Source organism: Onychomys torridus, chromosome 8 (genome assembly GCF_903995425.1).
Source record: "Onychomys torridus chromosome 8, mOncTor1.1, whole genome shotgun sequence".
NCBI lineage: Eukaryota > Metazoa > Chordata > Mammalia > Rodentia > Cricetidae > Onychomys > Onychomys torridus.
In genome coordinates, this window is record NC_050450.1 from 54169804 (window position 1) to 54197665 (window position 27862).

Genomic DNA, 27862 nt, shown 5'->3' on the forward strand with positions numbered 1-27862 from the left:
GAGGGTATATTCACATAGGTGAAGACACAGGGACACACAGCAGATACTTCTGCAAACATCTGTGTCTGTGCGGTAACTAAAGTCCAGGCTGTTTTGCTGGCCCTTGCCAAGGTGTAAGATAGACAGATAGTGTCTGAGCTCACACTACTAGCAGTTTAAAAAGCAGCAGGCATCGGATTAATGATAGCAGACTGAACACACCCATCATCTTGTCTTCTTCCCAAGCAATCACTACAGTGATTAGGAAGCAATTTCAACGGTCATCAGCTCCATGCACCATATGAATCAATGGGCATTACCTAGGGGTGAGAGAGTCAGTCCATCCAGCAGGATGGTGGAAGTCCACACCAACGGAGGTGTTGGATGGCTGGAGAAGGGCAGAGGAGGCTGTGGCTTCCATGGGTCACCACAGAAGCTATTTATCTGCAGAACCTCCATCAACTGGAGATTCTGGAAGTGTGACTAAGTGGGTGGTCAGAAGGAGAGCTAACTGGAAGCCTATTGGTACTCCAACAAGTATCTCTGTCCAAATGTCCAATGCAGCATCACCATGAAGGAGAAACTCTGGCACTTCAGATGCATCCAGCATCGCTCATCTGGTCTTAGAAATAAATCTTATCAGTCAGACCTGCCTTAATCTGCAGAGATAATACCAGCTTTTAAAAAAATGTATCTTTAAATTGCTGACATTTTCATACTTAGATACAGTGCACAGTGACCATATTCATTCTACCCCATTATCCTCTCCTCTCCCCGCCATCCCTGCTAACCCCCTTCTCCCTGCTAGCCCCCTTCTCCCTGCTAGCCCCCTTCTCCCTGCTAGCCCCCTTCTCCCTGCTAGCCCCCTTCTCCCTGCTAGCCCCCTTCTCCCTGCTAGCTGCCCTCCAGTTTTTGTGTCTTTGCAGGTTTTTCACAGATGATCACAGCTGCTGTGTTCATTAATGCAGTGGCCATGCCATCTTAGCTTCCTCTGAGACACACCAGACCGAAGATGTCAGCAAATGCCTAGATGAATGTAAGCAAGAGGGGAGCGATGACCTGAGGGAGAGACAGGGCTCCGGATAGCAACAAGAACAGCACGGAAAGGCACTGGGACCCGTTCTCAGAGAGGTCCAAGATGGCTCAGCTACAACAGGAGAATAGGAGTTTATTAAATGGAGGTGAGGACAAAAACCACTGTTGGGAATGGCCATTTTATTGTTAATGTAAACAAACAATAGTGATTGGAGTGTGGGTAAGAAAGAGGATCTTAGAAACCATGCAAGGCTTCAGAAATCTCCCTTAAGTAAGCCTGTGAAATGAACAGTGCCAGCACGGTGAGGGAAAATGGAGGACAAAGTTAGGAGGTTCAACATCCAATCTGCTTGTATTGCAGAAGATTACAAAGAAAATGGAAGAGAGCTTGCCAAAGAAGAAAACAATACTATGCCAGGGCTGAAGACAGTAGGTCTCCCCATATCAGCATGAATAATGTGAAAGAATGGGATATTAGAAACGTGTGATAGGGAAAAGAGGGAGCTGTATGGAGGTGGAGGGGTTAAGTGAAGATGGAAGTTGGGGAGGGATAGGGAAGACAAGAGGGTTGGTCTGATCTCAAACTAAGAAGGTATGGGGAAGACATATGGAAGCCAACTATTTTATAAGATTATGAAATATGTAATTTGAAAGGAGTTTGAAAGGAGATACCCTGCCTTGGGTGGGTAATGCTCCTCTGAGAAGCCCTTGGTTATTAAGTGAAAATCAAAGTGCCAAGGTATGGGATGCCCTCCTAAGAGTCACTGATCAGGGAAGCCACAGGGGCCATCCAAAATAATGCGGGCCATTGTCATTTCTCTCTGTTGTACACTAGAACTAGATAGTAAGACCCTAGTGCTGAAGATACTATAAACTGTGTTGGCAGGATAAAGAGCATCAAGCTGTAACTGACCTGGAAGCTTCCTCACTGCTGGCTAGCTTTCATAGTCCTAGAAGGCGTGCCCAAGCAGGCTGCTGGGGAGGGAAAGGTCACTAGTACCCTTACCCAGCTGTGAGCCTTTGAAACTACAACCACCACCGGCCAAACAGGATGCACCCCTGGTGCAAAATGACATGGCTGCTATGTGGGTAAGCAGCTGCCTTCACCACAGGAGGGAACTCATACCTTGGCCTGTAAACCTGGCCCCAATCCCATGATGGAGGTGGTCATAGACTGTGAGGGGGAACCTACTGCTGTTGTTTTGCTAAGTGTACATGTTGTTGAATTGTCTTCTAAACATTTATGTTTATACTCATGGATTAAGCTTGGTCAGAGAAGCTTCTATCTGCCGTGGGTGGTTGGTGGTCAACACACACACTCTTAATTGATCAAAGCACTGAAACGTAAATGACTGTGGAGTATTCAGCCCTAAAAGGGACATTGATAGCACTTCCTGGGGGGCTCAGGGCACATTACAGAAGTGGTGTGTGTGTGTGTGTGTGTGTGTGTGTGTGTGTGTGTGCGCGCGCGCGTGTGTGTGTGTGCATTGGTGCAGGGAGGCAGGAGAAAAGAGAATATAAAAGCCAGAAGATGGGCAATTGTGCTGGGAAATGCTGGCTTCTGGACATGCCGTGGTTATTCTACTCTAACTCAGAGCAGTTGTGGTTACTACACAGTATCTGTCTAAGACTGAGCTTGTTGTCCATCATTTTACCGTGGATGAGAGCGAGGCCAATGAGGCTCCACCCTTCTCTGAGGGTCTATTGACAGTTAATGGTTCCTGGGGAGGAGCTGTGGTTTTCTTCAACAATGTAGCCACTGGTAAATTTCCCAAGCCAATAAATAATCCCATCTATGCTATGCAAGCAACCCTAGTTAAACTCAGTGGAATACACAGACACAGACACAGACACAGACACAGACACAGACACACACATGTGCACACCCAGAAGTAGGAGCATAGATTAGGAAGGTTTCAGTAGGAAAGAGAAAGCTAAGAAAGGTAATAAACTATGTGTTAAAATGATCAAAATTCATCACATACAGTTATGGAATTATGAAGAAATAATAAAGAATGAAAGCTAAGTACATCAGTGTTGGGCATCAGGTGCTACAAATAGTAAAGAAGGTCAAAGGGCTTCTGGACAGGTGGGCATCACAAGGGTCAGGAGGCTGACAGTTCAGCAGGCTGCAGCAGAAAGCATTCAGGGAGAAAAATGAACAGTTCAGATTCCCACATGCTGCAAAGTTCTTACTTGAGTTTGTTAGCAAAATAAATACACTACCAGACTGTAACTCTTCTGAAAATTGGCTTCTCCCTTAACACTTCACTTTCCTGAGAAAGTGACTTGATGACGGGATACAGAAAAATAAAATAATAAACCAAGAAAGGAGGTAAATTAATTATAAAATAAAAATATTATAAAAAAAAAGAAAGGCGGTGTTAAGGGGTTCAGACACCATTGAAACCAGCTCAAGAGATAAACCAGTGGTCCTTGCTCATCCTCAGCACTGACTGGAACTTTGAACTCCTCCAAACAAACAAGAAAGACACTGGAGACAATGACCTGACAGAGCACCTGGCTGGGGGAGAATGAATAAATAACGGCAGCTACACAAAAGGAAATCTCACGGATGAAATCCAGTAAAGGAAGTTAGAAACTCCACTGGGGAAAGGAGGCTGTAAAAAAAGAAAGAAAGAAAGAAAGAAAGAAAGAAAGAAAGAAAGAAAGAAAGAAAGAAAGAAAGAAAGAGTTAGGAGATAGAGAAAGGTCTGAGTGGTTAAGACTACTTGTTGCTATTGCAGTGGACCCAGGTTCCATGTCTAGCACCTACCTGGTGGGTCACAACCAGCTGCAACTCCAGTTACTGGGGATTTGACACCTGTGCTGTACACATATATACATGTAGGCAAACATGCATAACACATAAAAATACTTTTTAAAAAGAAAATAAAATCATAGTGTATCACTTAGATCTACTGTGACAATAGAGATGTTCACTTAATATCAATGAAAGTTACTGATTTTTAAAATTTTCATGAATAAGTCTATGGACAGAGACACTTAGTTTTGGTTACAGAAGCCAATGTAGATAGTTTTGGCCATGACAACCACAAAACAGAAATAATGTCATGACGACAGATGTTGGGAGGGAGAGGATGAGAGAAGAGCAAAAGTTTGGAATGATAGACAGCTTCATCCTGAAAGATGAGGCTCCCAGGATCCACCACTTAGAGACCAAACACAGTCAACAAAGCAAGTGTGTGTGCGTGTGTGCGTGTGTGTGTGTGTGTGTGTGTGTGTGTGTGTGTGTGTATACAAGTGTACACATTTTAAAGTGTGTATATCCATGTGTGAAAGGAGAAGGCTATATTGACCTTAGCAGCACCTGGAGAAGCATCTCAGTCCAGGTAGGCCTCCATGAAAAGGATGAATGCTCTTTCTCTCTGATGTAGTAGGTGAATGTATAAGCACAGGAAGGAGAGGGGGTTGTTAAAAGCAGAAAATATTTTGGCAAAAAAGAAACATTTCCTATGGTAGCCAAGTGTTCTTAACATATTCTTCTTGCATTCCTGGGTTGAGTGGGCCCATCATGTGAATTTGGCTACTGGAAATGTATAAACATTTAAAAAACATCCCCTCTGGACCACATGTTCCTTTAGTTAAAATAACTTGAGTAAAAAGTCTTTTAAAATTCAGTTCTTTACACTTTTCTGGGAGAGACTGAACAATATGAAAATTATTAGGAAGTCCTTCCCCCTCAAAAAAAAGCAGCAGCAGGGTTGCTAAGGTGTGTTTTATTAGTGGAAGGCTGGTTATGGCCATTACCACCTCTTCTAAGGAAATGGTCCAAGAGCACCCGGGTTTATAAAGCAGGTATTTAGAGGAGATTAGTTTCTTCACCAAAGTTACTATTGTTATTTATTAAGATGCTATGGATTGAGCATCTTAAATATGTTAGCATTGAGCCCCAGCCCCACTCTCAAGGATTTACATTACACAGAGAGACTGTTTGCAATGATCTTCCACCGAGAGCCTTCATGTGCCTATTTTCACCTGACCATCAATAATCCATGCTGCGCGAGATGTGCAGCACATCTGCAATCCTACTTGTCAGTTTGTAAAGCCTGCTTTATCATCACCAGGCGTTTGCAGCAAGAATCTTGTTTGCCTGGGATGCATGTGGAGGAAATAGATATCCGGAACGTTGTTTTGCTTACGCTGGATCATGGCAATAACTGAACTCATGCCCGTGGCTGGATGTGTGTGTGTGACTGACAGCGCTGGAAGCAAGGCGGGGGTGGGTTAGGGGGGAGCAGCAACAGTGAGGATCATGGTCCCCAAGGCCCTCCTTGCTGTTTTCTTTGTCACAGGCTGTCTCTGGCTCATGCTCCATGAGTGGTTGTCTTCCATCCCCAGGCTAATCCCCTGAGGCAGGCACTGTTAGTCTGTCTACTTCCCTTCAGGGAACTGAAGACACAAGAAGTAAATATCCCAGCTGAGACTGAAGCCAAGGTCTGTTGAGATGGACGCATCACTTACTTATTTTTAAAATTTTAACATTTTTTTCACGTAATATATTTTGATCATATTCTTCCCCTGCCTTAACTCTTCTCAGAATCTTCTTGCCTCTCCTCCCAAGCCAATCGCGTCTTCGTTTTCTCTGTCTCACTCTCTTGGAAAAAAGCAAACCAAGGAAAAAAACAACAACAAAAACCAGTAGGATAAAAAAATAGCAAAACAAATTAAAAAAAGTGGACAAAAACCTCAAAATAAAACATGAGTTCATTTCCTGTTGGCCAACTATTTCCAGTCTTTTGGCCTGCCCTGGATTGTGGCTGTTATATCCAGTGACACTCCACTGGAGAAAAGTGATTTTTCCTTTCCCAGCAGGTATCCACTGGGAATAGCTTCCTGGTTAGGGGTGGGACTTTATGGAGAAGGGCAGATTTTTAACTATGCTATCTTAAGTTTTCGGACGACTACCTCTCACTTTGCTAATTCTTAGTCTTCTTTTTGGCTGAGCATCGAGCCTAGGGCATTATGTATGCTAGGCAAGAGCTCTACCAAGCTGCCTGCTTGCTACTAAGTCAGTTAGTATCCATTTCTATGGTAAAAGTGAAATTCAAAGGCAATCCTCTCTCTAGAATAGTGGTTCCCAGCCTTCCTAATGCTGAGACCCTTTAATATAGTTCCTCATGTTGTGGTGACTCCCCAATCTTAAAATTACTTCCATTGTTACTTCATAACTAATTTTGCTACTGTTATGAGTTGTAATGTAAACAGCTGATGTGCAGGATGTCTGGTGTGTAACCCCTGTGAAAGGGTTATTTAACCCCCATGTTGAGAACCATTGCTTTAGTAGGTGTAATTCCAAGGTCACAACAACCCCTCACACCTGAGTGAAACAGACAAATGATGTATAGTGTTTATAAATGCTAACAAGCCTCAGATGGAGCAAGGACCACTACAACCCACAGCATACTATTTACTTACTTACTTAATCTTGTTGGGTAGCCCAGGCTGGCCTCAGACTCATGATACTAATCCTCCGTCTCCTGAGTGCTGGTACTGCATTATGATGACTTATTTTTTTAAAAACTTCCTTAGAAAAATGACAATCTCACTCATACATCACACCCACATCTTCACACTGCAGGAAGTGAGGCAGACTGACAACTCGTCAGAATTGGAAATAATGGGTAGAAAAGGTAACGTTAAGACAGCTCTAACCTACATTTCAAGGGAGAAAAATATCTCAAAGCCATAACCTTTTGTTCTTTTACTATCAAAAGTACAATAGCATTTAATTCCTATTTAACTGATGAGGGAGCAGCTGAGACTCCATTGATCCTGTTCTTAGTCTGCTGTGTGTCTCTGGGACTCTTCTTTCCTCATAGGAGAGTAATATGTGTTTCCCCCCCCCCCCCCCCCCCTTTTTTTTTTTTTTTTTTTGCCCAGAGCAATGTACCAACTGCCCAGTGAGTTTTTCTTGTTTGGTCTATGTGTGTTGGAGAAAGACATGGAAAAACTGTCCCAGTTGAAAGGGGATGAAATTTTACATGAGCACTTGGTTTCTCCTTAGGCATCATGGTGTCAGGCTCTGGTGGTGGCCAGGGGTTGTTGTGTATTCTATAGGTTGACAGTGTTGGGCAGGAGGGTTCTAGGTTCACTTACAGTGATCTTGGCTTTGATGGCTGCCAGTTTCTCCTGGGCAGCTGTGAGGTCCGAGGTGGCTTTGTTCAAAGCCTGGCGCTTTGGTTCCACATCACAGAAGACCTCGTAGAACCTCACAATGTTTATGACCCAAGAGCAGAGGCCTGCAGCTGCATAGGACTTGGTGGCCACCAACTCTGGGTTGAATGCAGGGTCTTGCAGATAGGGCCTGATGGCTTTGAGGCAATTCTCATGAATGTTTTCCTTGTCAAAGTGGATTAGGGAATCCAGGAAGCTGTCCACCTTGGCCATGGTGATCTTGGCAGCCTTCCAGCTGCGGTCCTTGGGCACCTTGCCCCCTGGGGCCATGAGGACCATCACTGCAGCACTGACGTTGCTGACGGCCAGAGGTGGGGAACCAAATGTCTTCAGCTCTGTCAGGTTGGTCTGAGAAGAGAGAAGGAGGTTGTTAGAGGAAAATGGATGAGTTCTCTTTGTCCTGGGCCGCTGCTAATAGAGTTAGGCCGTGGGGTGATCAATCTGGAAGAGCTGCTTTGAAGGCAGCAGCAGCCCTCTGAATTTTAAATATCATGACTCATCAAAGGGGAAGCAAAGTGACTCCCCAGTGGCTGCAGACTTCCCTGAATGGTTGCCTGAGACTCAGCTATGTTCTTCCAGCACTAAGTGACTTACAGCCCATTAGAAACACACCATTATTTCACATCTAGCCAGCAAATAAAAGGATGCCAATACACTCTGAAACATGCAGCATGACATGAATAAAAGATAAGGTTATTATAAATTAATTTCCATCTTGAATTGAAGAGGATAGCACTGAAACTCAACTGTTTTTTTTCTCTTTTAATTAAACTGCTTTCTTCCCTGAGCTCATTCTAAATACACTTGACTGTCCTGAATGCGCAGTGGTATTTTTGCCAAGAAATAATTCAGACAGAAAGCCAGGAGTGGCTTGAGAGTCAGCTGTCTCTGAATGGTCTTAGGTGTGTCCTTTGCTATAGGAAGAAGTTGACCTTGAACTCAGGCCTCAGTGTCCTCTACTGTAACCCGGAAGTGTTGACTCTGACACTTAGGTTTCCCAGCTCTCGGTGCCCTCCTCTATAACCTGGAATCAGGGCATCATTAATCTGGACATGAAATTGTGGCTGCCAGGGATGAGCATGTGGAGTTGATTCAAGGGAAGTTGTAACATCCACTGAGAAAGACCAGCAAGCTTGTTTTTGCAAGGGTGATTTATAAGGTGGGTGGGGAGGATCTTATTTCAAAGTTTAAGATCTACAAATTAACTTGAACTACTCTTGAGCCTGGAAATCCAGTGAAGGGGATCAGGCTGGCACCAGAAAGAGATGGGGGTGGTGTTGGGTAGATACTCCATTTACTTTTTTTTCAGATTAAAAAAAATGCTTTTAATTGGAATATAATTTTTAAAAAATTTTATTTATTTTTTATGTGGTAATTACCTCACTTCCTCCTTTCCTTTCCTCCCTCCAGCCTCTCTCAGTTATCTTCCCACAGACCCCTCCCACAATCCCTCTCAAGTTGATATCCTCTTCTTCTTTTATTATATTTGTGTATGTGTGTGAGCATGTAAACACAAATATATATAAATAGGACCTGCTGATGAGCCCCCCCCCATTGGTTGTCCAGTCCAGAGTGGCCAGTCTTGAAACCATATACACACAAACACCCAAAATGTACGCAATAGGTTACATTCACTCTTGAACTCTTCATATTTGATCATGACATTCTGTCTGTGGCAGGCATAAAGCACAGGACAAATGTGAGTGGGTGATAGCATGGGTGGGGACATGTCTTGAGGAGATGAGGGAAGGTACAGGAAGGAATCACAAACTGGAGCAAGAATCTTCACCATCTAAACTGGTGAATTAGTGGATGGAATTAACAGAAATGTATAAACATATAGGAGGTGCATAACCCAGTCTTGTACTGTTATGATTTCAATGGAGTTCTTTCCCACCCTTTTCCTATCCATATATGTCTACCAGTCAATGGCAACTGTGTTGGTCAAGGAGACCAAACCCCACTGGAGTTGAGCAGGGCTTTCTTTTGTGGCTCCCTTGTCTAGGAAGCATGGGGAGTGGGGCAGAGAACAGCAACCCTCATCCTGAGTGTTCACAGGGAACTCTGGTTCTTGCTTCTGGGTCTCCCTGTGGAGTTCATGTCTGCATATTGACTTTCTCATGTGGCAAGGCACTTGACCCAACTCTTTGCCCCTGGGACTCTCCCTTTCTCTTTCAGATTACAAATGCTTCCAGATGGGGCTTGGAAATGTCCTTAAAAGTATATGGCTGGGTTCCAAGGGTGACACAGTTTATTACACAGTACTTTGGCTCTTTAAGAAGCATAATGGGAAGCACCTGGTTTAACAGGGGAGTGGCCTCTTGATGAGGCTTCTGGGATCCAGGCCTCTTCTCTTCTTTGGCTGGAGGTGTAAACACTAGCTCCTACAATGATGCACCACCCTTGACAGAGACCTGATCTTGGTCATGAGCCACCAGAACCATAAGCCTGAACAAATCTGTATTTACTATAGGCAGCCAGTGTGAGGTGTTTTTATAGCACCTCAACACTGACTAGTACATTTTTTTTGGGGGGGGGAGATTGGCTTATGAAGCCATTTCTATCTCAGGAGCTCTATAAGAACCTTTGTGGGCTGTAGAGATGGCTCAGCAGTTAAGAGCACTGGCTGCTCTTCCAGAGGACCCAGGTTCAGTTCCCAGCACCCACATGGCAGCTCACAACTATCTGTGACTTCAGTTCTAGGAGATCTGACACCTTCACATCAATGCACACAAAATAAAGTTAAGTAAAATTATTAACAAAAAAAATACCCAGAACTTTTGTTCCCAAGATGTTTGCATGGCTGATGTCACTCCATCCCTTAAGATCTTAATTTAAACCTTCTTGACTCAGAGAGACTCTACCCACCAGACTCTTCTCCTTTATCTTTTCCTATCTCAGTATTGTGGTGATATTGTGTCCCCTAGTATATGGTGCACCCCAATAAACTTATCTGGGGGTCAGAGAACAGAACAGCCACTATATTAAACATAGGTTTAGGCAGTGGTAGCACATGCCTTTAATCCTAGCATTCCAGAGGCAGAGATCTGTCTGGATCTCTGAGTTCAAAGCCACACTGGAAACAACCATGCATAGTGACACACACCTTTAATCCCAGGAAGTGGTGGCAGGAAGCAGAAAGGTATAGAGAAGGTATGAGGACCAGGAACTAGAGCCTTTTAAAGCTTTTAGCTTTTAGCAGCAGTTCAGCTGAGATCCATTTGGGTGAGGACTCAGAAGCTTTCAGTTTGAGGAAACAAGATCAGCAGAGGAACTGGCAAGGTGAGGTTGGCTGTGGCTTGTTCTGTTTCTCCAATCTTTCAGTGTTCACCCCAATATCTGGCTCCAGGTTTGTTTTTATTAATAAGACCTTTTACAATTCAAGCTACACAGTATTATGGTGATTTTCTTCAGAAAACTTACTGTAATCTGAAATGATTATCATTTCTTCCTAGCTGATCCACTATAATCTTTCTCATGAGAACAGGGACCCCTGTTGAACTTTCAAGAACCCAGTTTCCTCTGCTCAGAAGAAACTTCTCTAGCAGACATTCATCTAATTGGACATAAAATGGTTGAATGGGGTGAGTGAGTGATGGCAGCTTGCTCACATCCTTAGCTTTGCAAGCAGAAGGGAAAAGGCTTTTCCTCCAACAAGAGGTCAACACTTGAAAATGACAAGGAGAAGATCTTGTCTAGTTAGGCATGGGTCTTAAGCCAGCCACCACAGGGCAGACAGTTCTAGTATAACTAGGAAGAACACAATGTTGACAGGAACATTTCTCAGGAGGAAGTAGACACTATTTTCAGTGAACACACATTAGGAGAACTTGGCTGCACTCCACTTCTGTCTCATACAACAGATGAGAGGAATCTATCTCTCTCTTGGGGCACTGGGGCAGGAGTCAAACATCATTAGAGTACTGTAAATACTGCTAAAGTATTGTTAACATTAATGTTTATTAATGTTAACGACAGGCCTTTATTATAAGCACCTCCTTTTCTTTGGTGTGTGTGTGTGTGTGTGTGTGTGTGTGTGTGTGTGTGTGTGTGTGTGTGTGTGTGTGTGTGTGTGTGCTTTCAATTAAATTTGGCCAAGTGCTCAGACCTTGATTTTCTTGTCTTTTGAATCTTTAAGTCAGTGGGGGAAAATATTTGTAATCCTCACCACTATGGCATCAGAAGGTGGGCCCTTCATTTGGAGAAATGGCTGCTGTGGTTGCTGTAAACCTTCTTGCCGCACCCCCTTTCTGACTAAGTGAGCTATGCCACCTTCTGAATCATAGAAACCATCTGGCCCCTTCACCTTCCCTCCCCAGCTGCCTGCTCAGCACTCTGTTTCTGTGTTCCACATCTTCCCTCACAGCATCTGTTAGGTTTTACTACTTTGGATAAAATAGCATTATTTGGCTCATTCTAGCTTCTGCTAGAATCTAAACTCCCTAGAAGTAGGAATCTTCCTTCATCCCTGCCTAGCACACAAAGGGCAATCAATAAGTCTCTGTTAAATGAATGAATGGATAAGTAGATAAACAAATCAATGTATATGCCTATCGTTGGGTTACATAGATACTTATTTTGGATGTGTCAGGCATGGTTTTGAGTGTTAAAGATGGGGGATGAGTTAAATAAGAAAATCAAAATCCTATCGCTCATTTAAGTGAATAAAACAATGAAGAGGTAAGTTTGATTATTATATTTTAAAACATTTTAAACATTTGTTTGTGTATGTATGTGCATGGGTCCACGTGTCATGGTGCACATGCAGACAACATGTGAGAGTGAGTTCTGTCCTCCCACCATGTGGGTCCCAGGGATCAAACTTGAGTAGCAGGACTTGGAAGCAAGTGTGTTTACCTACTGATCCATCTTGCTGGCCCTTTCATAGTGAGAGAAAAACTACATATTCCAGTACTTATGGGACATAGAATTGTTGGCACGTGAGGATTCCATTGTAGCTAAAGAGGTAGGTCTGGGAGGCCTGTTTGAGGCCCAACATTCCAGCCAAGATGTAAGGAGTGGGAAGGAACACCTTTGCAGAGATCTTTAGGAGATGGATGTAGGCTGATGAATCAGCAGATTGGAAGGCCATGGCAAGAACATGGACCCAGTAGCCACACTGGGCTGGGACTCAGACAGGCCATTTTTACCATTCTTCCTACCCACCATTACAATCTCTCCTATCTCACCCCCAGCCCTGTATCACCCTGTTTTCAGGTGCCCCTACTCTCACTCTACCTCCATTCCCTGGGAATTCTGTCAGCTTAGCTCCACCAAGCTGAACCTCCTGGCCCTCCCTCCGAGACCATCCTCATTCCCTGTATTAGCCTCTAGTACACAGAAACATTTTCTACCAGAAACCCACATTGGTCATACCTGGAAGGGACTCTCTCAGGTAGGTAATTTCACTATCCTTCCTATCCTCCATTATGATCTCTCCAGCCCTGCTCTCAGCCCTGTAGCATCTTGTTTGTAGTGTCTCTCCTTCCACCTCAACCCCATTTACTAGAATCTCCAACTCTTGGTACAGATACAGGGTCCCTTAGCCCTTCCATCCCTGTCTCTCTAGATATATTTGTTCTCCTCCTACCACATCCCCAACTCCCTGGCAATCTCAACTCTTGGTACAGAAAGGATCCCCCATCTCTCTCTCCCACAGTCCTTCTCAGCCTTTTCTCCTAGCCCATCACTATTCCTCTCTGCTACCCACTGACCTTCAGAGGCACTCTCTATGAGGGAACCCATAGCTACCACACTTTCATAATATTTAAAGACAGCAACAGAAACCAAAGAATGGAACATCCACCCAACAAAGACAAACCAGATGTCAACACCCAGAATCACTTCCATCATCCTAACTCCAAATGGCTAGATGCCAGCACAAAACCACAAACATGAACAAGATAATATGCTTCCACCAGAACCCAATAACCCCTACTATAATAGCTCAAGAGGAATGCAATATAGCTGAAGTATAAGACAAGGATTTCAAAATAATTATGAATATGGTCAAGGATGTTAAAGAGGGTGTGACTAAATTGAAGTCTATGAAAGCACAAGGAAGAAGTGGGATATAATAATGAAGACAGTTCAAGACATGAAGGCAGTAATAGAACCATTAAAGAAAACCCAAAATGAAGTAACACTGGAAATCAAACATTTAGGAAGTGAAACAAAAATTCAGAGGTAAACCTTACCAACAGAGTACAAGACATGGAAAAGAGAATCTCTGGCATTGAAGACAAGAAGACAAGACAGAAGAAATAGATACCTCAGTTAAAGAAAATGTTAAATCTTCCAAAAAAATCTGCACACAAAACAGGAAATCTTGGACACCATGAAAAGGCCATCTATAAGAATAATAGGGATAAAGAAGGAGAGCAGCCCAGGTTGAAGGCCCAGAAAGTATTTTTTAGAAAATCATAGAGGAAAATTTCCTGAAATCAAAGAAGGAAGTTTCTATCAAGGTACAAGAGGCATACAGTGAGCCAAATAGACAGGACCAAAGAAATTTCCATGACATATAATAATAAAAACATTAAATATACAAAAGAAAGAAAAAATATACAAATCTGCAAGAGAAAGACCAAGTAACTTATAAAGGCAGACCTATTAGAATAACATAACAGCTGACTTCTCAGTGGAGACCCTGAAAGCCAGAAGTGTCTGGACAGATATTCTCAGAAGCTCTGAAAGATCACAGATGCCAGTCCAGACTACTATACCAAGCAAAACCATCAATCATAATAGACAGAGAAAGAAAAACTCAATAATAAAGCCAAATTTAAGCAGTATATACATCACCAATCCAGCTCTACAGAAGGCACAAGAAGGAAAACTTCAGTCTGAAGAGGTTAACCATACCCAGGAAAACACAAGGAATAAGTAATCCCAGAAGAATAAATCATAAGAAGGGGAAAACCAACAGAATAACAACAAAATAAGAAGAATCAATAAACACTGCTCATTGATCACTATCAATACCAAATGGTCTCAATTCCCCAGTAAAAAGACACAGACTAACAGATTGGACTAGGAAACAGAGCTCATCTTTGTGCTGCATCCACGGAAAAAAAACTTTACCATCAAGGATAGATATCACCCCAAGGTAAAAGGATGGAAAAAAAGATTCCAAGCCAATGGCCCTAAGAAGCAAGCCAGTGTAGCCATTTTAATATCTGAGAAAATAGACTTCAGATGAAAAATAATCAGAAGGGATAGCAAAGGATACCACTCACACAAAGGAAAAGTCCACTAAGAGGATATTTCAATTCTAAACATTCACACACCAAACACAAGGGAACCCAAGTTCAAAAAAGGAACTCTGATACAGCAAAAAGTCATATGTTGACCCTCACACAGTTGTAATGGGTGACTTCAATATCCCACTCTTGCCAATAGACAGGTCAGCTAGACAAAACTAAGCAGTGAAATGCTGCAGTTACACAGTCATAAATCAAATGGACCTAGCAGACATTTACGGAACATTTCACCCAAACACAAAAGACTGTACCTTCTCAGCAGCTCATGGAGTTTCTCCAAAATTGGCTGTATATTCAGATACAAAGCAAATCTCAAGAGATATAAGAAAATAGAAAATGTCTCCTGCATCTTATCTGACCACCATGGACCAAAACTAGGCATCAACAACAATAGAAAGTATACGAACTCATGGAAAATGAACAACTTACTCCCGAAGGAGAAACGGATCAAGATAGAAATCAAGAAGGAAATTACAAATATTTTAGAATTTAATGAAAATGAAAACAGAGCATTCCCAGACCTATGGGACACATGAAGACAGGTCCAAGAGGCAACTTTGTAGCACTGAGTGCCTACATAAAAAATTGGAGAGGTATTAGCAACTTATTGGCACATGTGAAAGCTCTAGAACAAAAAGAAAAAATAATACCTCCAACAAGTAGAAAGCAAGAAATAATCCAACTTGGGGCTGCAATCAGTAAAGTAGAAACAAACAACACAAAGAACCAAAGGAAAGAAGAGTTGGTTCTTTGAGAAAATCAATGAGATTGATAAACCCTTAGATAAATTATCTAAAATACCCAAGAAAGAAGATCCAGATTAATAAAATTAGAGATGAAAAGGGGGCATCACAACAGATACCAAGGAAATCTAGAGAATAATAAGACATAGTTTAAAAATATGTATTCCACTAAACTGAAAAAGACTCAAAGAAGTATAACCCGAGCTGTTCTTATATTATCTGCTCCTACCCCACTCTTCTAATCCACGCCAGAGCCTCTCCCTTGATAAATTTTCTCAGCAGCTGCCATACCTGTTAAACCTTTAAGTCCTTCCTGTCCCTTCATTGTTATTTTTCATACGGTGCCTTATATTTTGCCTAAGGAGGTACAAAGCACCCAGGAAATCTATAACACTATGAAAAGACAAAAATCTATGAATAATAAGAATAGAGGAGGGAAAAGAAACACCTCAGAGACACAGAAAATATTTTCAATAAAAGCATATAATAAAATTTCCCCAATCATGACCAAGACAACTTATAACTGAAAGCATTTAATTAGGGGCTTATTTATGGTTTTAGAGTGTTAGTTCATGACCATCATGGTAGTGGGCAGGCATGGCTCTGGAGTAGTGGCTGAGAGCTCATACAGTCCACAGGTTACACAGAGAAGTGGGGGGCACAAGGAGGCAATGTACTGTGGTGTGGGCTTTTTAAATCTCAATGCCCAACCCCAGTGACAAATTTCCTCCAACAAGGAACTCCAACACCTACTCTAACAAGGCCACACTTCTTAATCCTTTCCAAATAGTTTTACCAACTGGGATTGAAACACTCAAATATATGAGCCATGGGGGGCCATCCTCATTCAGAACAATGCTGATCTATAACCCCTAGGGAAATAGAAGCAATTATTAAAAGTTCCCTCCCCAAACAAGCATAGAATTCTACCAGATATTCTAAGAAGAATTAATGTCAATACTCCTCAAATAATTCTATAAAATAGAACCTGAAAGAAAATTTCTTAATTCTTTTTACATGCCCACAATTATCGTGATACCTAAACCACATGAAGAACAAGAAAGAAAATTACTGACATATACCTTTTGAACAGAGATACAAAAATTCTCAATAAAAGAATCCAAGAATGCATCAAAAAGATTATATACTATGATCAAGTAGTCTTCATCCCAGAGATGCAAGGATGGTTCAACACACATAAATTGATAAACATAATCTACTACATAAATAGAGACAAAAACTACATTATTACCACATTATTTGAAGAAAAGGCCTTTGACAAAATCCAACATCCCTTCATGGCAAAAGTCCTAGAGAGACTAGTGATACATGGGACATATATCAACATAAAAAAGGCAATTTACAGCAAGCCCACAGCCAACATCAACCAAAACTGAGAAACTCAAAGCATTCTCACTAAAATCAGGGACACAACAAGGTCATCTATTCTTGCCATATTTATTGAATACAGTCCTTGAAATCTTCAGTAGATCAATAAAACAACTGAAGGACATCCAGGGGTACAGACAGGAAAAGAAGAAGTCAAAGTGTCTTTATTTGCAGATGATATGATTTTATATATAGAAGACTTGAAAGCCTCCACCAGGGCACTTCTGCAACTGACAAACACTTTCATCAAAGAGGAAAGATATAAAATTAACACACTAAGATCAGGAGCCTTCCTATGCACAAATGACAAACAGGTTGAGCAAGAAGTCAGGGAAATAGTACCTTTCACAGTAGCCTCAAATATAACTTGGGGATAATGCTAACCAAGCAAGTAAAAGATTTATATAACAAAAACTTTAAGACACTGAAGAAGATATCAGAAGATGGAAAGATCCATGCTCATGGTTCAGAAAGATTAATATAATAAAACTGGCCATCCTGCCAAAAGCAATCTACAGATTCAGTGTAGTCCCCATCAAAGTTACAAATCAATTTTCCATACAAATTGAAAAAAAATCAGCTTCATATGGAAACAAAAGTTTCAGGATATGTAAGACATTTCTGAATGATAAAAGAGCTACTGGAGGTATCTAAGTCGTACTGCGGAATTATAGGAATAAAAACAACATGGTATTGACATAAAATAACACTTTGATCAATGGATTAGAATTGAAAACCCAGACACAAGTCCACAGACACCTGATTTTTGGCAAAGAAGCCGAAAATACACACTGAAAAAAGCATCTTCAGTAAATGGTGGTGGCCAAACTGGACATTGCATGTAGAAAAATAAAAATATTTACATTTATCGCCATAACTAAAATCCAGATAGATCAAGGACTTCAACATAAGGCCAGAGATCCTGAATTTGATAGAAGAGAAAGTGTGGAATAGTCTTGAACTCGTTGATACAGGAAAATCCTTTCTGAACAGGACACCAATAGCACAGGTACTGATAAATGGGACTTCATGAAAACAAAAAGCTTCAGTTTAACAAAGGAAACCATCATTCAGGCAAAACGGCAGGCTACAGACTGGGAAGATCTTTACCAATTACACATCCTACAGTGGGTTAATACAAAGAATAAAAAAAAAATCAAGAAAACAACCCAATTAAAAATGGTGTATAGATTCAAACAGAGAATTCTCAAAAGATGAAACAAATGGCTGAGAAATACTTCAAGAAATGCTCAACATATTTAGTCATTGTGGAGATGCAAATCAAAACTATTTTGAGATTTCATCTCACACCAAGCAGAATGACCAAGATCAATAAAACAAGTGACAGTTTGTAGAAAATGGCAAGGATGTAGAAAAAGGGGAACACTGATCCATTGCTGGTGGGAGTGAAGACTTGTACAGCCATTGTGGAAATAAGTGTTGGCAGTTCCTCAGGAAGGTGGGAATTTATCTGTCACAAGATACAGCTATATCATTCTTGGGCATACAGTCAAAGGACTCTACATTCTACTACAGAGACTTGCTCATCCATGTTCATTGCTGCTCTATTCAGCATAGCTAGAAATTGGAAACAGCCTAGATGTCCACCAACTGATGAATGGATAATGAAAATGTGGTACATTTACACAATGGAATACTGTTTAGCTAAAACACACACACACACACACACACACACACACACACACACACACACACACAAGCCAGGCAGTGGTGGCGCATGCCTTTAATCCCAGCACTCGGGAGGCAGAGGCAGGTGGATCTCTGTGAGTTCGAGGTCAGCCTGTTCTACAGAGCGAGATCCAGGGAAGGCACAAAGCTACACAGAGAAACCCTGTCTTGAAAAACCAAAAGAAAAAAAAAATCAAAATTACAAAATTTGCAGGTAAATGGATAGAGTTAATTAAAAAAAAAATCATCCTGAGTGAGGTAACCCAGACTCAATCAGACAAATATTCTATGTATTCTCTTATATATGAATGTTAGCTTTTAAGCCTTTAATAGGTGAGCTATAGTTTGTATATTCACAGAGATTAGGTCTCAGGTGAGGGATTAGAGGAAAGGGGAGGGTTTCCCTAAGGAAGGGAATACAATATTTATTTATGGAGAAATGGGGAAGAGGGTAGATGAAAAGGATAAAGGAAGGAATATGGGGAGGGACAGCTAACACTGAGGATCATATGTAAACCTACTACTGTAGAGACTTACACACTTAGACACACATACACACACATAAAATGTGAGAATATATATGAAATAAGTATATGTGAAAGTAATCTAACAGAGTCACCTAATAGTGAGGGAGACAATGCCACAACTAGACATCTTTCTCAACCAAGTGAACCCTCCAGTGTCAGAAATGGGTTACATCTAATTGAGTCATTGGACAAAGGGGTCCTAAGGAAAACCCCAAGTAACTCAGGCTATTGGTTTCTCTCTACAAATTGATGGTAAGGCCTGTTTCTGAAAAATTACCATTACATATCTCATTGAAAATGGAGAAGTCCACTGGTGCCTACCTAGTGCCTTTGCCACTACTGACTAGTGTTTATGGTACTAGAATGTATTCTTCATGCTTCCAGGGGAGAAAGGTAAATAATAACTCCACTACAAATCAGGTGATCTATAACAGTGATCTGTCTGCAAGGTATGTTGGTGAAATAGTGGCACAAAAGTTATGGGAGTAACCAACCACTTTCGAGTTGGTTTTAAGGCCTACTCCAGGAGACTGAACTCATGCCTGACACTGTTCAGGTGGCCATGAGCCTATAGGAAAATCAAATACTACTGTTCTGCTAAAAGAACAGAGCAAGAAAGTGACTCCTAATGACATTCTGCTATATCCACAGATCAGTGCCTCTTTCAGTCATTGACAGAGAAGCTTCCTAGTGAAGTAGATGAGAATTAATACAAGAGACCCACAACTGGACAATGTGTAGAGACTGAGAGATTTTGGAACATTCAGTTCTAAATGTGATGTCCTTAGATAACAAGTGTGTATTTCATGACCAGCTTTTTAAAAACTTACATTGTAGTGACTAAACTTAACTCTTTGTATTTTTAAGGCTAGCACCTTACAAGCCTAGCAACTTACCAATTGAGCTACCTCCCTAGGGATATTTTAAAATTATTGCTATGAATTTCAGTCCATCTCTATGTATTTGAAGGAGCCTATGTACATTCTCATTCTTCCAACACTGAATAGCATGTTTTAATTTTAATTGATAGGGTAAAATGGTATTAAACATTGATTTATTTCATTTACATATGTGTATGTGGGTATGTATATTCCCCAGTGATTCTATACATTTTCTTCCTTTTAAAAACATTTTAGATGAGATTGCGCACATTCACGGTGGAGTGGCTGTAAAAATACAAACCAAAATGTCAATGTAATGATGCCAAACAATATTCTGCTATACCCATAGATTGGTGCCTAGCCCAATTGCCATCAGGAGGCTTCATCCAGCAACTGGTAGAAACAGATGTGGAACCCCTCAGCCAAACACCAGGGTGAACTTGAATAATTCTGCTGAAGAGAGGGAGGGAAGATTGTAGGGGCCAGAGGGGTCAAGGACATCACAAGTAAACTCATAGAATCTACTAACTAACAACTGGGAGCCTGCATGGAACTGACCTAGGCCCTCTGCATATATGGGACAGTTGTGTAGCTTGGTCTTCTTGTAGGACTCCTAACAGTGGGATCAGGGGCGTCTCTGACTCTTTTGCTGGCTTTTGGGGCCCTATTCCTCATAATGGGTTGCCTTACTAAGCCTTAATACAAGAGGAGGTGCTTAGTTTTATGGCAACTTGATATGCAGTGTTTTGTTGATATCCACAGAAGGCCTGCCCTTTCCTGAATAGAAACAGAGGAATGTGGATGGGAGAGGGAGATGGAGGAGAGGTTGAGGGGAGGAACTGGGAGGAGAGAAGGGAAGGGAAACCACAGTCAGGATGTAAAAATAAATAAATAAATCTAAAATAAAAAAACTAAAAGTGAATCTAAAAATTTATTTTATTTTATTTTTAATTGTGTGTTTCTGTGTGTGGGTATATGTACATGAGTGCAGGTGGCCCTGGAGGTGAGAATCATTAATCTCCTGGATTACAGATTACCAGGTGGTTATAATCTACCACCTGACATGTGTGATGGGAGCCATACTCAGTTCCTTCTACCTGCTGTTCCTTCTCTTCAGCTCCCTTAAACATTTTACTGATTTGTTCAAGCTATCTGAATTTAGTTTTGGTTCTTGTTATTTACCTATTTTTCTACAGGTTATCGTCTTTTTTTCTGATTACTGTATTAGTCAGGATCCCTGCAGGCAAAAAGATGAAACAACATAGCAGCTCTTATGAGGAATCTAACCAAAGGAAATTATCATAAAAGTGTATATCTAAGATTTTGGGTTTATTTTTCAACACTAATTGGATTATGGTCTGGAACCAAAGGGTTCAGAATACTTTGCCCACCACACAGAAAATCTGTATTTGTAGCCAGAGATGTGTAGACACACCACAGCCTATTATCAGAAGCAACTGGGTCTCTGTATTAATTGCCATCAAAAAAAGCTTCTCTGATGATATTTGAGAGATGCACTAATCTGTGGGTGTAATGAAAAATCCTTAAGAGTTGGTTTAATAGTATGTCCCATTAGCAGAGTAATAGTAGTAGGTTCTCCCCTTGACCTGTCTACTCATATGCTCTGGGCACTGATAACTGTGTCAGATAGATATTTCACCTTGTAGAGTGGGCCTTACAGAAAGTGGTTGGTTACTCCTGTGTCATTGGTGCCACTGTTTTCCCAGTCGGCACATCTTGCCATCAGCAATGACCTGATGGCAAGACATAGCTCACAGCACTCACAGCTTCCACATCAATACCAGCTTGAGCTCTGTGTCTTGTGACTCAAATATGTGATGTCTTCTGCAATAAGGTCTTACCATCAAGTTCTGGAGGGTAACCGAGAGCAATGGCACTAACTTGTGATGGTTTGGAGTCTATGGGATCTCACTGTTCAGCAACTCCAATAGAGATAAGCCTTTCCTGACAACTGGTCAAAGTGTTGAGAATAACTGACTATGGAGGGCTCAGCCCTGAATGGGACATCTAATCACACCCACCTCCCAAGGCTCAGGGATCATTTTGGAAGAAGTGGCAGAAATATTGTAAGAGCCAGAGGTGGTGGTGACTGTAAGAAAAGTATTTGCAGACACAAAAGTTTCGGTGTTGAGGTTTAGCACTATTTTTCTCAATGGCATTGTACTTTGTTTCTCTGCAAAGAAAGCTTTCACAAATTTAAAACCTGTGCTGAAAACTTAGGCAAAGTTTGTTTGTTCTAGGCTTTCTTTCTTTCTTATGTGTCAGTCAGCATTTTATAAGGCAACACTTGTTCTTTCATGAAAGGAAGGTACACTGAGGACAATTCAGCAAAGACAAAAATGAGAGTAAGCAGCACTCATAGCTTCACTAATGAAAGGTAGTTATTCCTTGGTATATTCTCTCCAGTAGGGTTCTTGGATCTGTCTTTCTATTAGTCTGACATTCCTCCCCCTTCTGAAACTTTATATATGTGTCCCTATATAATATACCTATATACACACAGACTTACACATACATATTAATCATTCTAATTTTAAGCCTTTTTTACTGCAAGTATCAAACTCCTAATGTCATTACTTTATAAATCATGATTTAAAATGAGCAATGCACTCTTCTCTCACTTGAATGTATCATAATTTAGCCAGTTTCATGTTGTTGAACATTTAGGTTATGAAATTGATTGAAAAATATGAACTTCTAATGACATTAGAGACAAGCTAAAAACCAAATTGGACTTCAATTAGATTTATATTTAACTTATGAATAAATTGGGGGAATGATGACAGAAAGAGTAATTTTTGCACTTTTTAGCTTGATCCATGAGTTTGTTCACATCATTTTTTAATCCTTCAAAGATGAGGTACAGCTTTCTTCACAGTTTCAACAATTTCCTTACACTTATTTGTACGTTATATTTTGGTTGTTATTTTGAAATTGTTTTCCAACTGGCTACTGTTGATATAAAAAAAATCTATTACATCTTATAATTTATTTTATAATAAGACCCCATCCATTCCCTTTTATTGGTTTTACTATATTTCTATAACTTTTATGAAAAATAACACATTTATCTGCTATCTCATAATACATATACAGTTAATATTTTTATTTATTATTGCATTATATAAGAATCTAGGACAAATTATTTCTAGTAACAGTAGCAAGGGGGGTTGTGGTACTTTTCCTATGTTATGTCTCATGCCCTGTTGGTAGGTGCTTTGTCCTTGGGTTGGGTTAGTTGCTTTCTGTTAGCAATATATCCAAATGCCCTGCCATTCCTGCTTTGCTAAGCAATGGTTGTTGAATTGTATCAAACACCATTATTACTGTTTGAATATGTAGCATTCTCCCTACACCAAAGGTTCAAGATTTGAAGTCTTTGGCCATAGATAGTGGTGTTATTTGTTGAAGCTGTAGCCTCTTAGGAGGCAAGGTGATAGAGATAATAGACTCCTGGGGGTGGGTCCTTGGGGGTATATTATCATTTCCTGTCTCATTTTCTCCTTCTGGTTGGCCATGAGACAAATAGCTTTCCTCTACCCTATGCCTCCATGGCCATGATCTGTCTGTACAGGGGCCAAGAGACTGAGGCTTTGAAACATGACTCAAACTTCCCTCCCTTATGCTGTTTCTGTCAGGTATATTGTCACAGCAACAGTGAAATGGCAAATGACATTTCTCAAAGTGACTACCCAGCTTTTCTTCTTAGGTATATGACTGGGTACGGTTATATGAGTAACTTAATGTATTCTACCAGTTGTTGGCATATTGGTGTTTGATTGGCTAGCTGGATTCACATGATTAGAATTTCATACAGGCTTCATATGACTCTTCATAAATTAACCAGAGGCTTCATTTTCCTATATGATGTCTATCACTTTTAGGATTAGTCTTCTGCCATAATAAGGACCCTTAAAACCCAATAGGAAAGAAGGCTGCCTAATTTGGTTAAGCTGGGTTTCCAAAAATTATTTGAGCATAAAAATTCATTTTAATATTGCTTATTAATAAGCTAAAAGCCAAATGATGTACTGAAAGAGAATATCACAATGTATATACCAAGAATTAATAGAAACAATTTCAGAACAGTAAGTGTAAATTAGTAGGAAGAAGAAAAATTATCTCAAGAGAAAAAGGACCATTTATGCCACAGCCAGGCTCCAGGCTTCTGCATGACCTGTCCTACCTGCAACTACTGATAGATCCATTCTGGGTTGCCTCCACCACCTCACTAGGTACCCAGACTTCCCACATCCTTCTCCAGGGTCCCACTTGTGAACAACCCTGATCTCCCCATCCATGCTTTTTCCACAACCCACCAGGTTTAATCTGAATACCACCACCACTGCACTAGCCTACCCTGACTTCAGTGCAAAGGAGCTCTAGGCTTTGGCCAAGACCCTCCCTACCTATCACCCAAACCACAGACTTTCCCATGTGATATCCAACCTTTCCACCCAGACAGACCTACCCTTATAATCCATGCTTGGAACAGGAAGCACATCCTGTACACCAGCCCATTCCCCTCTATCCACATGACTTCATGTCACACAAGCCATTTCCAATGTCTAGACCTGCCCTGCCCACACATCTTCTCTTTTGCCCAACTTACCTTGGCCATAACAAACTCAGAACAAAGGAAGTCCACATGCCCAGATCTCATCACAAAAATATCAACAATGTGAAAGACTAAGTCAGTATCTTCTCTCCAAAGCCTATCAGTCCTGTAGAAATATTTGCCAATGAGAATTACCTAGATGAACTCCAGGACATAGAATTTAAAAGAACAATGAAAAAAAACTTGATCAAAGAACTCAAGGAGTTTAAAGAAGACACTTAGAAACAGCTCGTGAAAGGAGAAAGAACCCAGGGAGAAGAAACACCTGAGTAATGCCCAAGAGAAGACAGACATAGGCTAATGGAAATGAAAAAGATGAATTGAGACCAGAATTCAATAAGGAGATAGAAACAGGAAGAGCACTCAAGCTGAGATGAAGATGGAATTGAAAAACCCAACAACTCAACTAGCAAAGTCGGAGGGAAACCTTACCTTACAAGTAGAATGAATCAGGCAGAAGACAGAATATCAGGTCTCAGAGGTAAAGTAGACAGTTTAAACCAAAGAAGAAAGGAATATGAAGCATTAAAAACATGGGAAAGTAGCACACAGGAAATACAGGACAACATGAAAAAGACAAAGCTTTGAGTTACAGGCATAGATGAGTCCCAAGTCAATGGCACAGACCAGATTTTCAACATGATCATAGAAAATATCTTCCCCAAACTAAGGAAAGACACTCCCAAACAAATACAAGAAACACACAGATCACCAAACAGACAAGACTAAAAGAAGATTCCCGTGGCATATCATAGTTAAAACACTAAGTATATATAACAAAGAAAGCACATTGGAAGCTGCAAGAAGAAACCCTTCAGAATAACAGCTGATTTCTCAATGGGAACTTTGAAAGCCAGAAGAGCCTGGAACAATGCATTCCATTCCTAAAAGACTGAAGGCCAAACATGAATAACACACCCAGCAAAACTATTTCCATGATTGAAGGAGAAGAAAAGTTTTCCATGGCATAAGCATCTTAAAAAAATTATATGCAAAAAACCAAACCTAAAGAAAACACAGAAAGCAACATTTCAGGCTGAAGAGAGGAATGAGCATAGCAGAGAGACTCTGGAAATAAGTACAAAGCCACAATTATTAAAGCACAAAATACCACGGAGAACACAAACATCATCACCAAAATCCAACACCTGACCACAATTAACACATACATTTGAAAAAGGACTTTAAATATCAATAGGCACCATCTTGGAGTAAAAGGATGGACAAAAGGACTCTTATCAAATGGTACCCAGGAAGCAAGCAAGCATCACTGTCCTGTGGACATCGCTCTGTATAAATAAAACACTGACTGGTCAGTAGCCAGGCAGGAAGTATAGGTGGGACTAAGAGAGAGGAGAATTGTGAAAAGAGGAAGGCAGGGGAGAGAGACACTGCCAGCCACCGCCATGAAAAGCAAGATGTAAGGTACTGGTAAGCCATGAGCCAAGCCACATGGCAAAGTATAGATTAATAGAAATGGGCTAAATATAAAAGTAAAAGCTAGACAATGGTAGTCCTGAGCTAATGGCCTAGCAGTTTAAATAATAAAAGTGTCTGTGTGTTTATTTTATAAGTGGGTTGTTGGACTAACAGGGCTTGGTGGGGGTGGGAGAAAACGTCTCCAGCTACATCAATATCCTAATATCTGAGAAAATAGACTTCAAACCAAAACTAATAAGAAGAGATAAAGATGCACACTTCACTCTAATCAAGGAAACAGTTAACAAAGAAGACATTACTATCTTAAACATACAGGCACACTCTGGAATGCCCAACTCCATTAAAAAAAAAAATCAAAATCTACTACTGGATTTAAAGACACAGATTAACATCAATCCATTAATATTAGATGACTTCAATACCTGACTCTCTACAATAAACAGGTCATCTGTATAAAATAAAAAAGAAACATCAAAATTATTTGGCATCATACATCAAATGGACTTAATAAATATATACAGAATATTTTACCCAAACACCAGGGAATACACATTCTACTCAGCAGCACATGGAAGCCTTTCTAAAATTGAACACATCCTGGGACACACATACACACACACACACACAAAACAAAAAAACAAACACCTTAACAAATTCAGAAAGATTGAAATCCCTTCCTGTAACCTGTCTTACCACAATGTAATAAATCTTACAATTGAGAGCAAAAATCCTCTAGTAATTTTCAAATTCATGGAGATTAAACAACTCATTACTGAATAATGAATGAGATAAAGAATAAACCAAGAAAGGAAGGAAGGAAGGAAGGAAGGAAGGAAGGAAGGAAGGAAGGAAGGAAGGAAGGAAGAAAAAAACTTCTGGAACTAAATGAAAATTAAAACACAACACAAAACCTCTGGGACACAGAGAAAGCAGTCCCATGAGGGAAATGTATAGCTCTAAGTGCCTACATGAAAAAAATCAGGAAGAACACGGTACTTGAAAACAGAATAAAACATGTACCAGAAAGATTATACACCATGACCAAGTTGGTTTTTTCCTGAAGTGCAGGGATGAGTCAATATATACAAGTCAATAAATGCAGTAAACCATATAAACAGACTAAAAAACAAAAATCATATGATCATAGCAATAGATGAAGATAAATTCTTAGACAAAAATCCAACATGCCTTCATTATAAAAATCCTAGATTTAGCTCAGTGGTAGAGCACTTGCATAGCAAGTGCAAGGCCCTGGGTTCAGTCCTCAGCTCTGGCAAATAAATAAATAAATAATAAAATATAAATAAATAAAAAATTAAATAAATATATTTTAAAAAAGTCCTAGAGAATTCAGGGCTACAGGGAACATACCTCAATACAATAAATGCTACATACAAGAAATTCACAGCCAACATCATGCGAAATGGGGAAAAAATTGGAATGATTCCACTGAAGTCAGAAACTATATAGGGATGCCCACTGTCCCATTACTTTTCAACATTGAGCTAGAAGTACTAGCTGGAGCAATAAAGCAAGAGAAGGAAGTTAAAGGGATACACATAGGAAAAGAAGAGGTCTGTTTTCAGAAGGTATGATTCCCCAAACTCACAGTCAATAGCTGTTGCCCTTGGTTATCACCCCTCCCAGAGGTGGAAGGTTAGTTCCTGTTGTTGAAGACATCATATACTTCAGAATAAGGGCCCAAATACCCTTGAGCTAGAAATGACCTGAACATCTCCTCCTTGAGGATTGGCTTTTATGGTACCACCATAAGGTGCCATGAAAGCTTCCAAAGGAGGAAGGCAACCAACAGTCCTACTCAACTTTTATGCCTATGAAGCACACCAAAAACCAGCATGGCATGCTATCCACAAGAGTGCAGTAAGTGGCAAGCATACCAACAGCTCTCGATTTGGATTTCATATTCATTCATCAAGATAGAAACCATGCATGGCACTGGAAACCTGCTAACTATTCAGTGCTAGTGAAGTCATGATTATTGGAGGAGGATCTACAACCATTAATTTACTAAACCAGCATAATCTCTAACAACAATCTATAAACTATTTGTCCTTACACC

At 40.6% G+C, this 27862-nt stretch overlaps 1 protein-coding gene across 1 annotated transcript in view; it reads right to left on the reverse strand.

Annotated features, from left to right (window-relative positions):
• Dnah9 (dynein axonemal heavy chain 9) overlaps window positions 1–27862 on the reverse strand; it is a 349307-nt gene that overhangs the window by 85051 nt on the left and 236394 nt on the right. The window contains exon 50 of the mRNA XM_036196748.1: window positions 7135–7560. Within this exon, the coding sequence (XP_036052641.1) occupies window positions 7135–7560 (426 nt within the window). The remainder of the gene's footprint in view (window positions 1–7134; window positions 7561–27862) is intronic.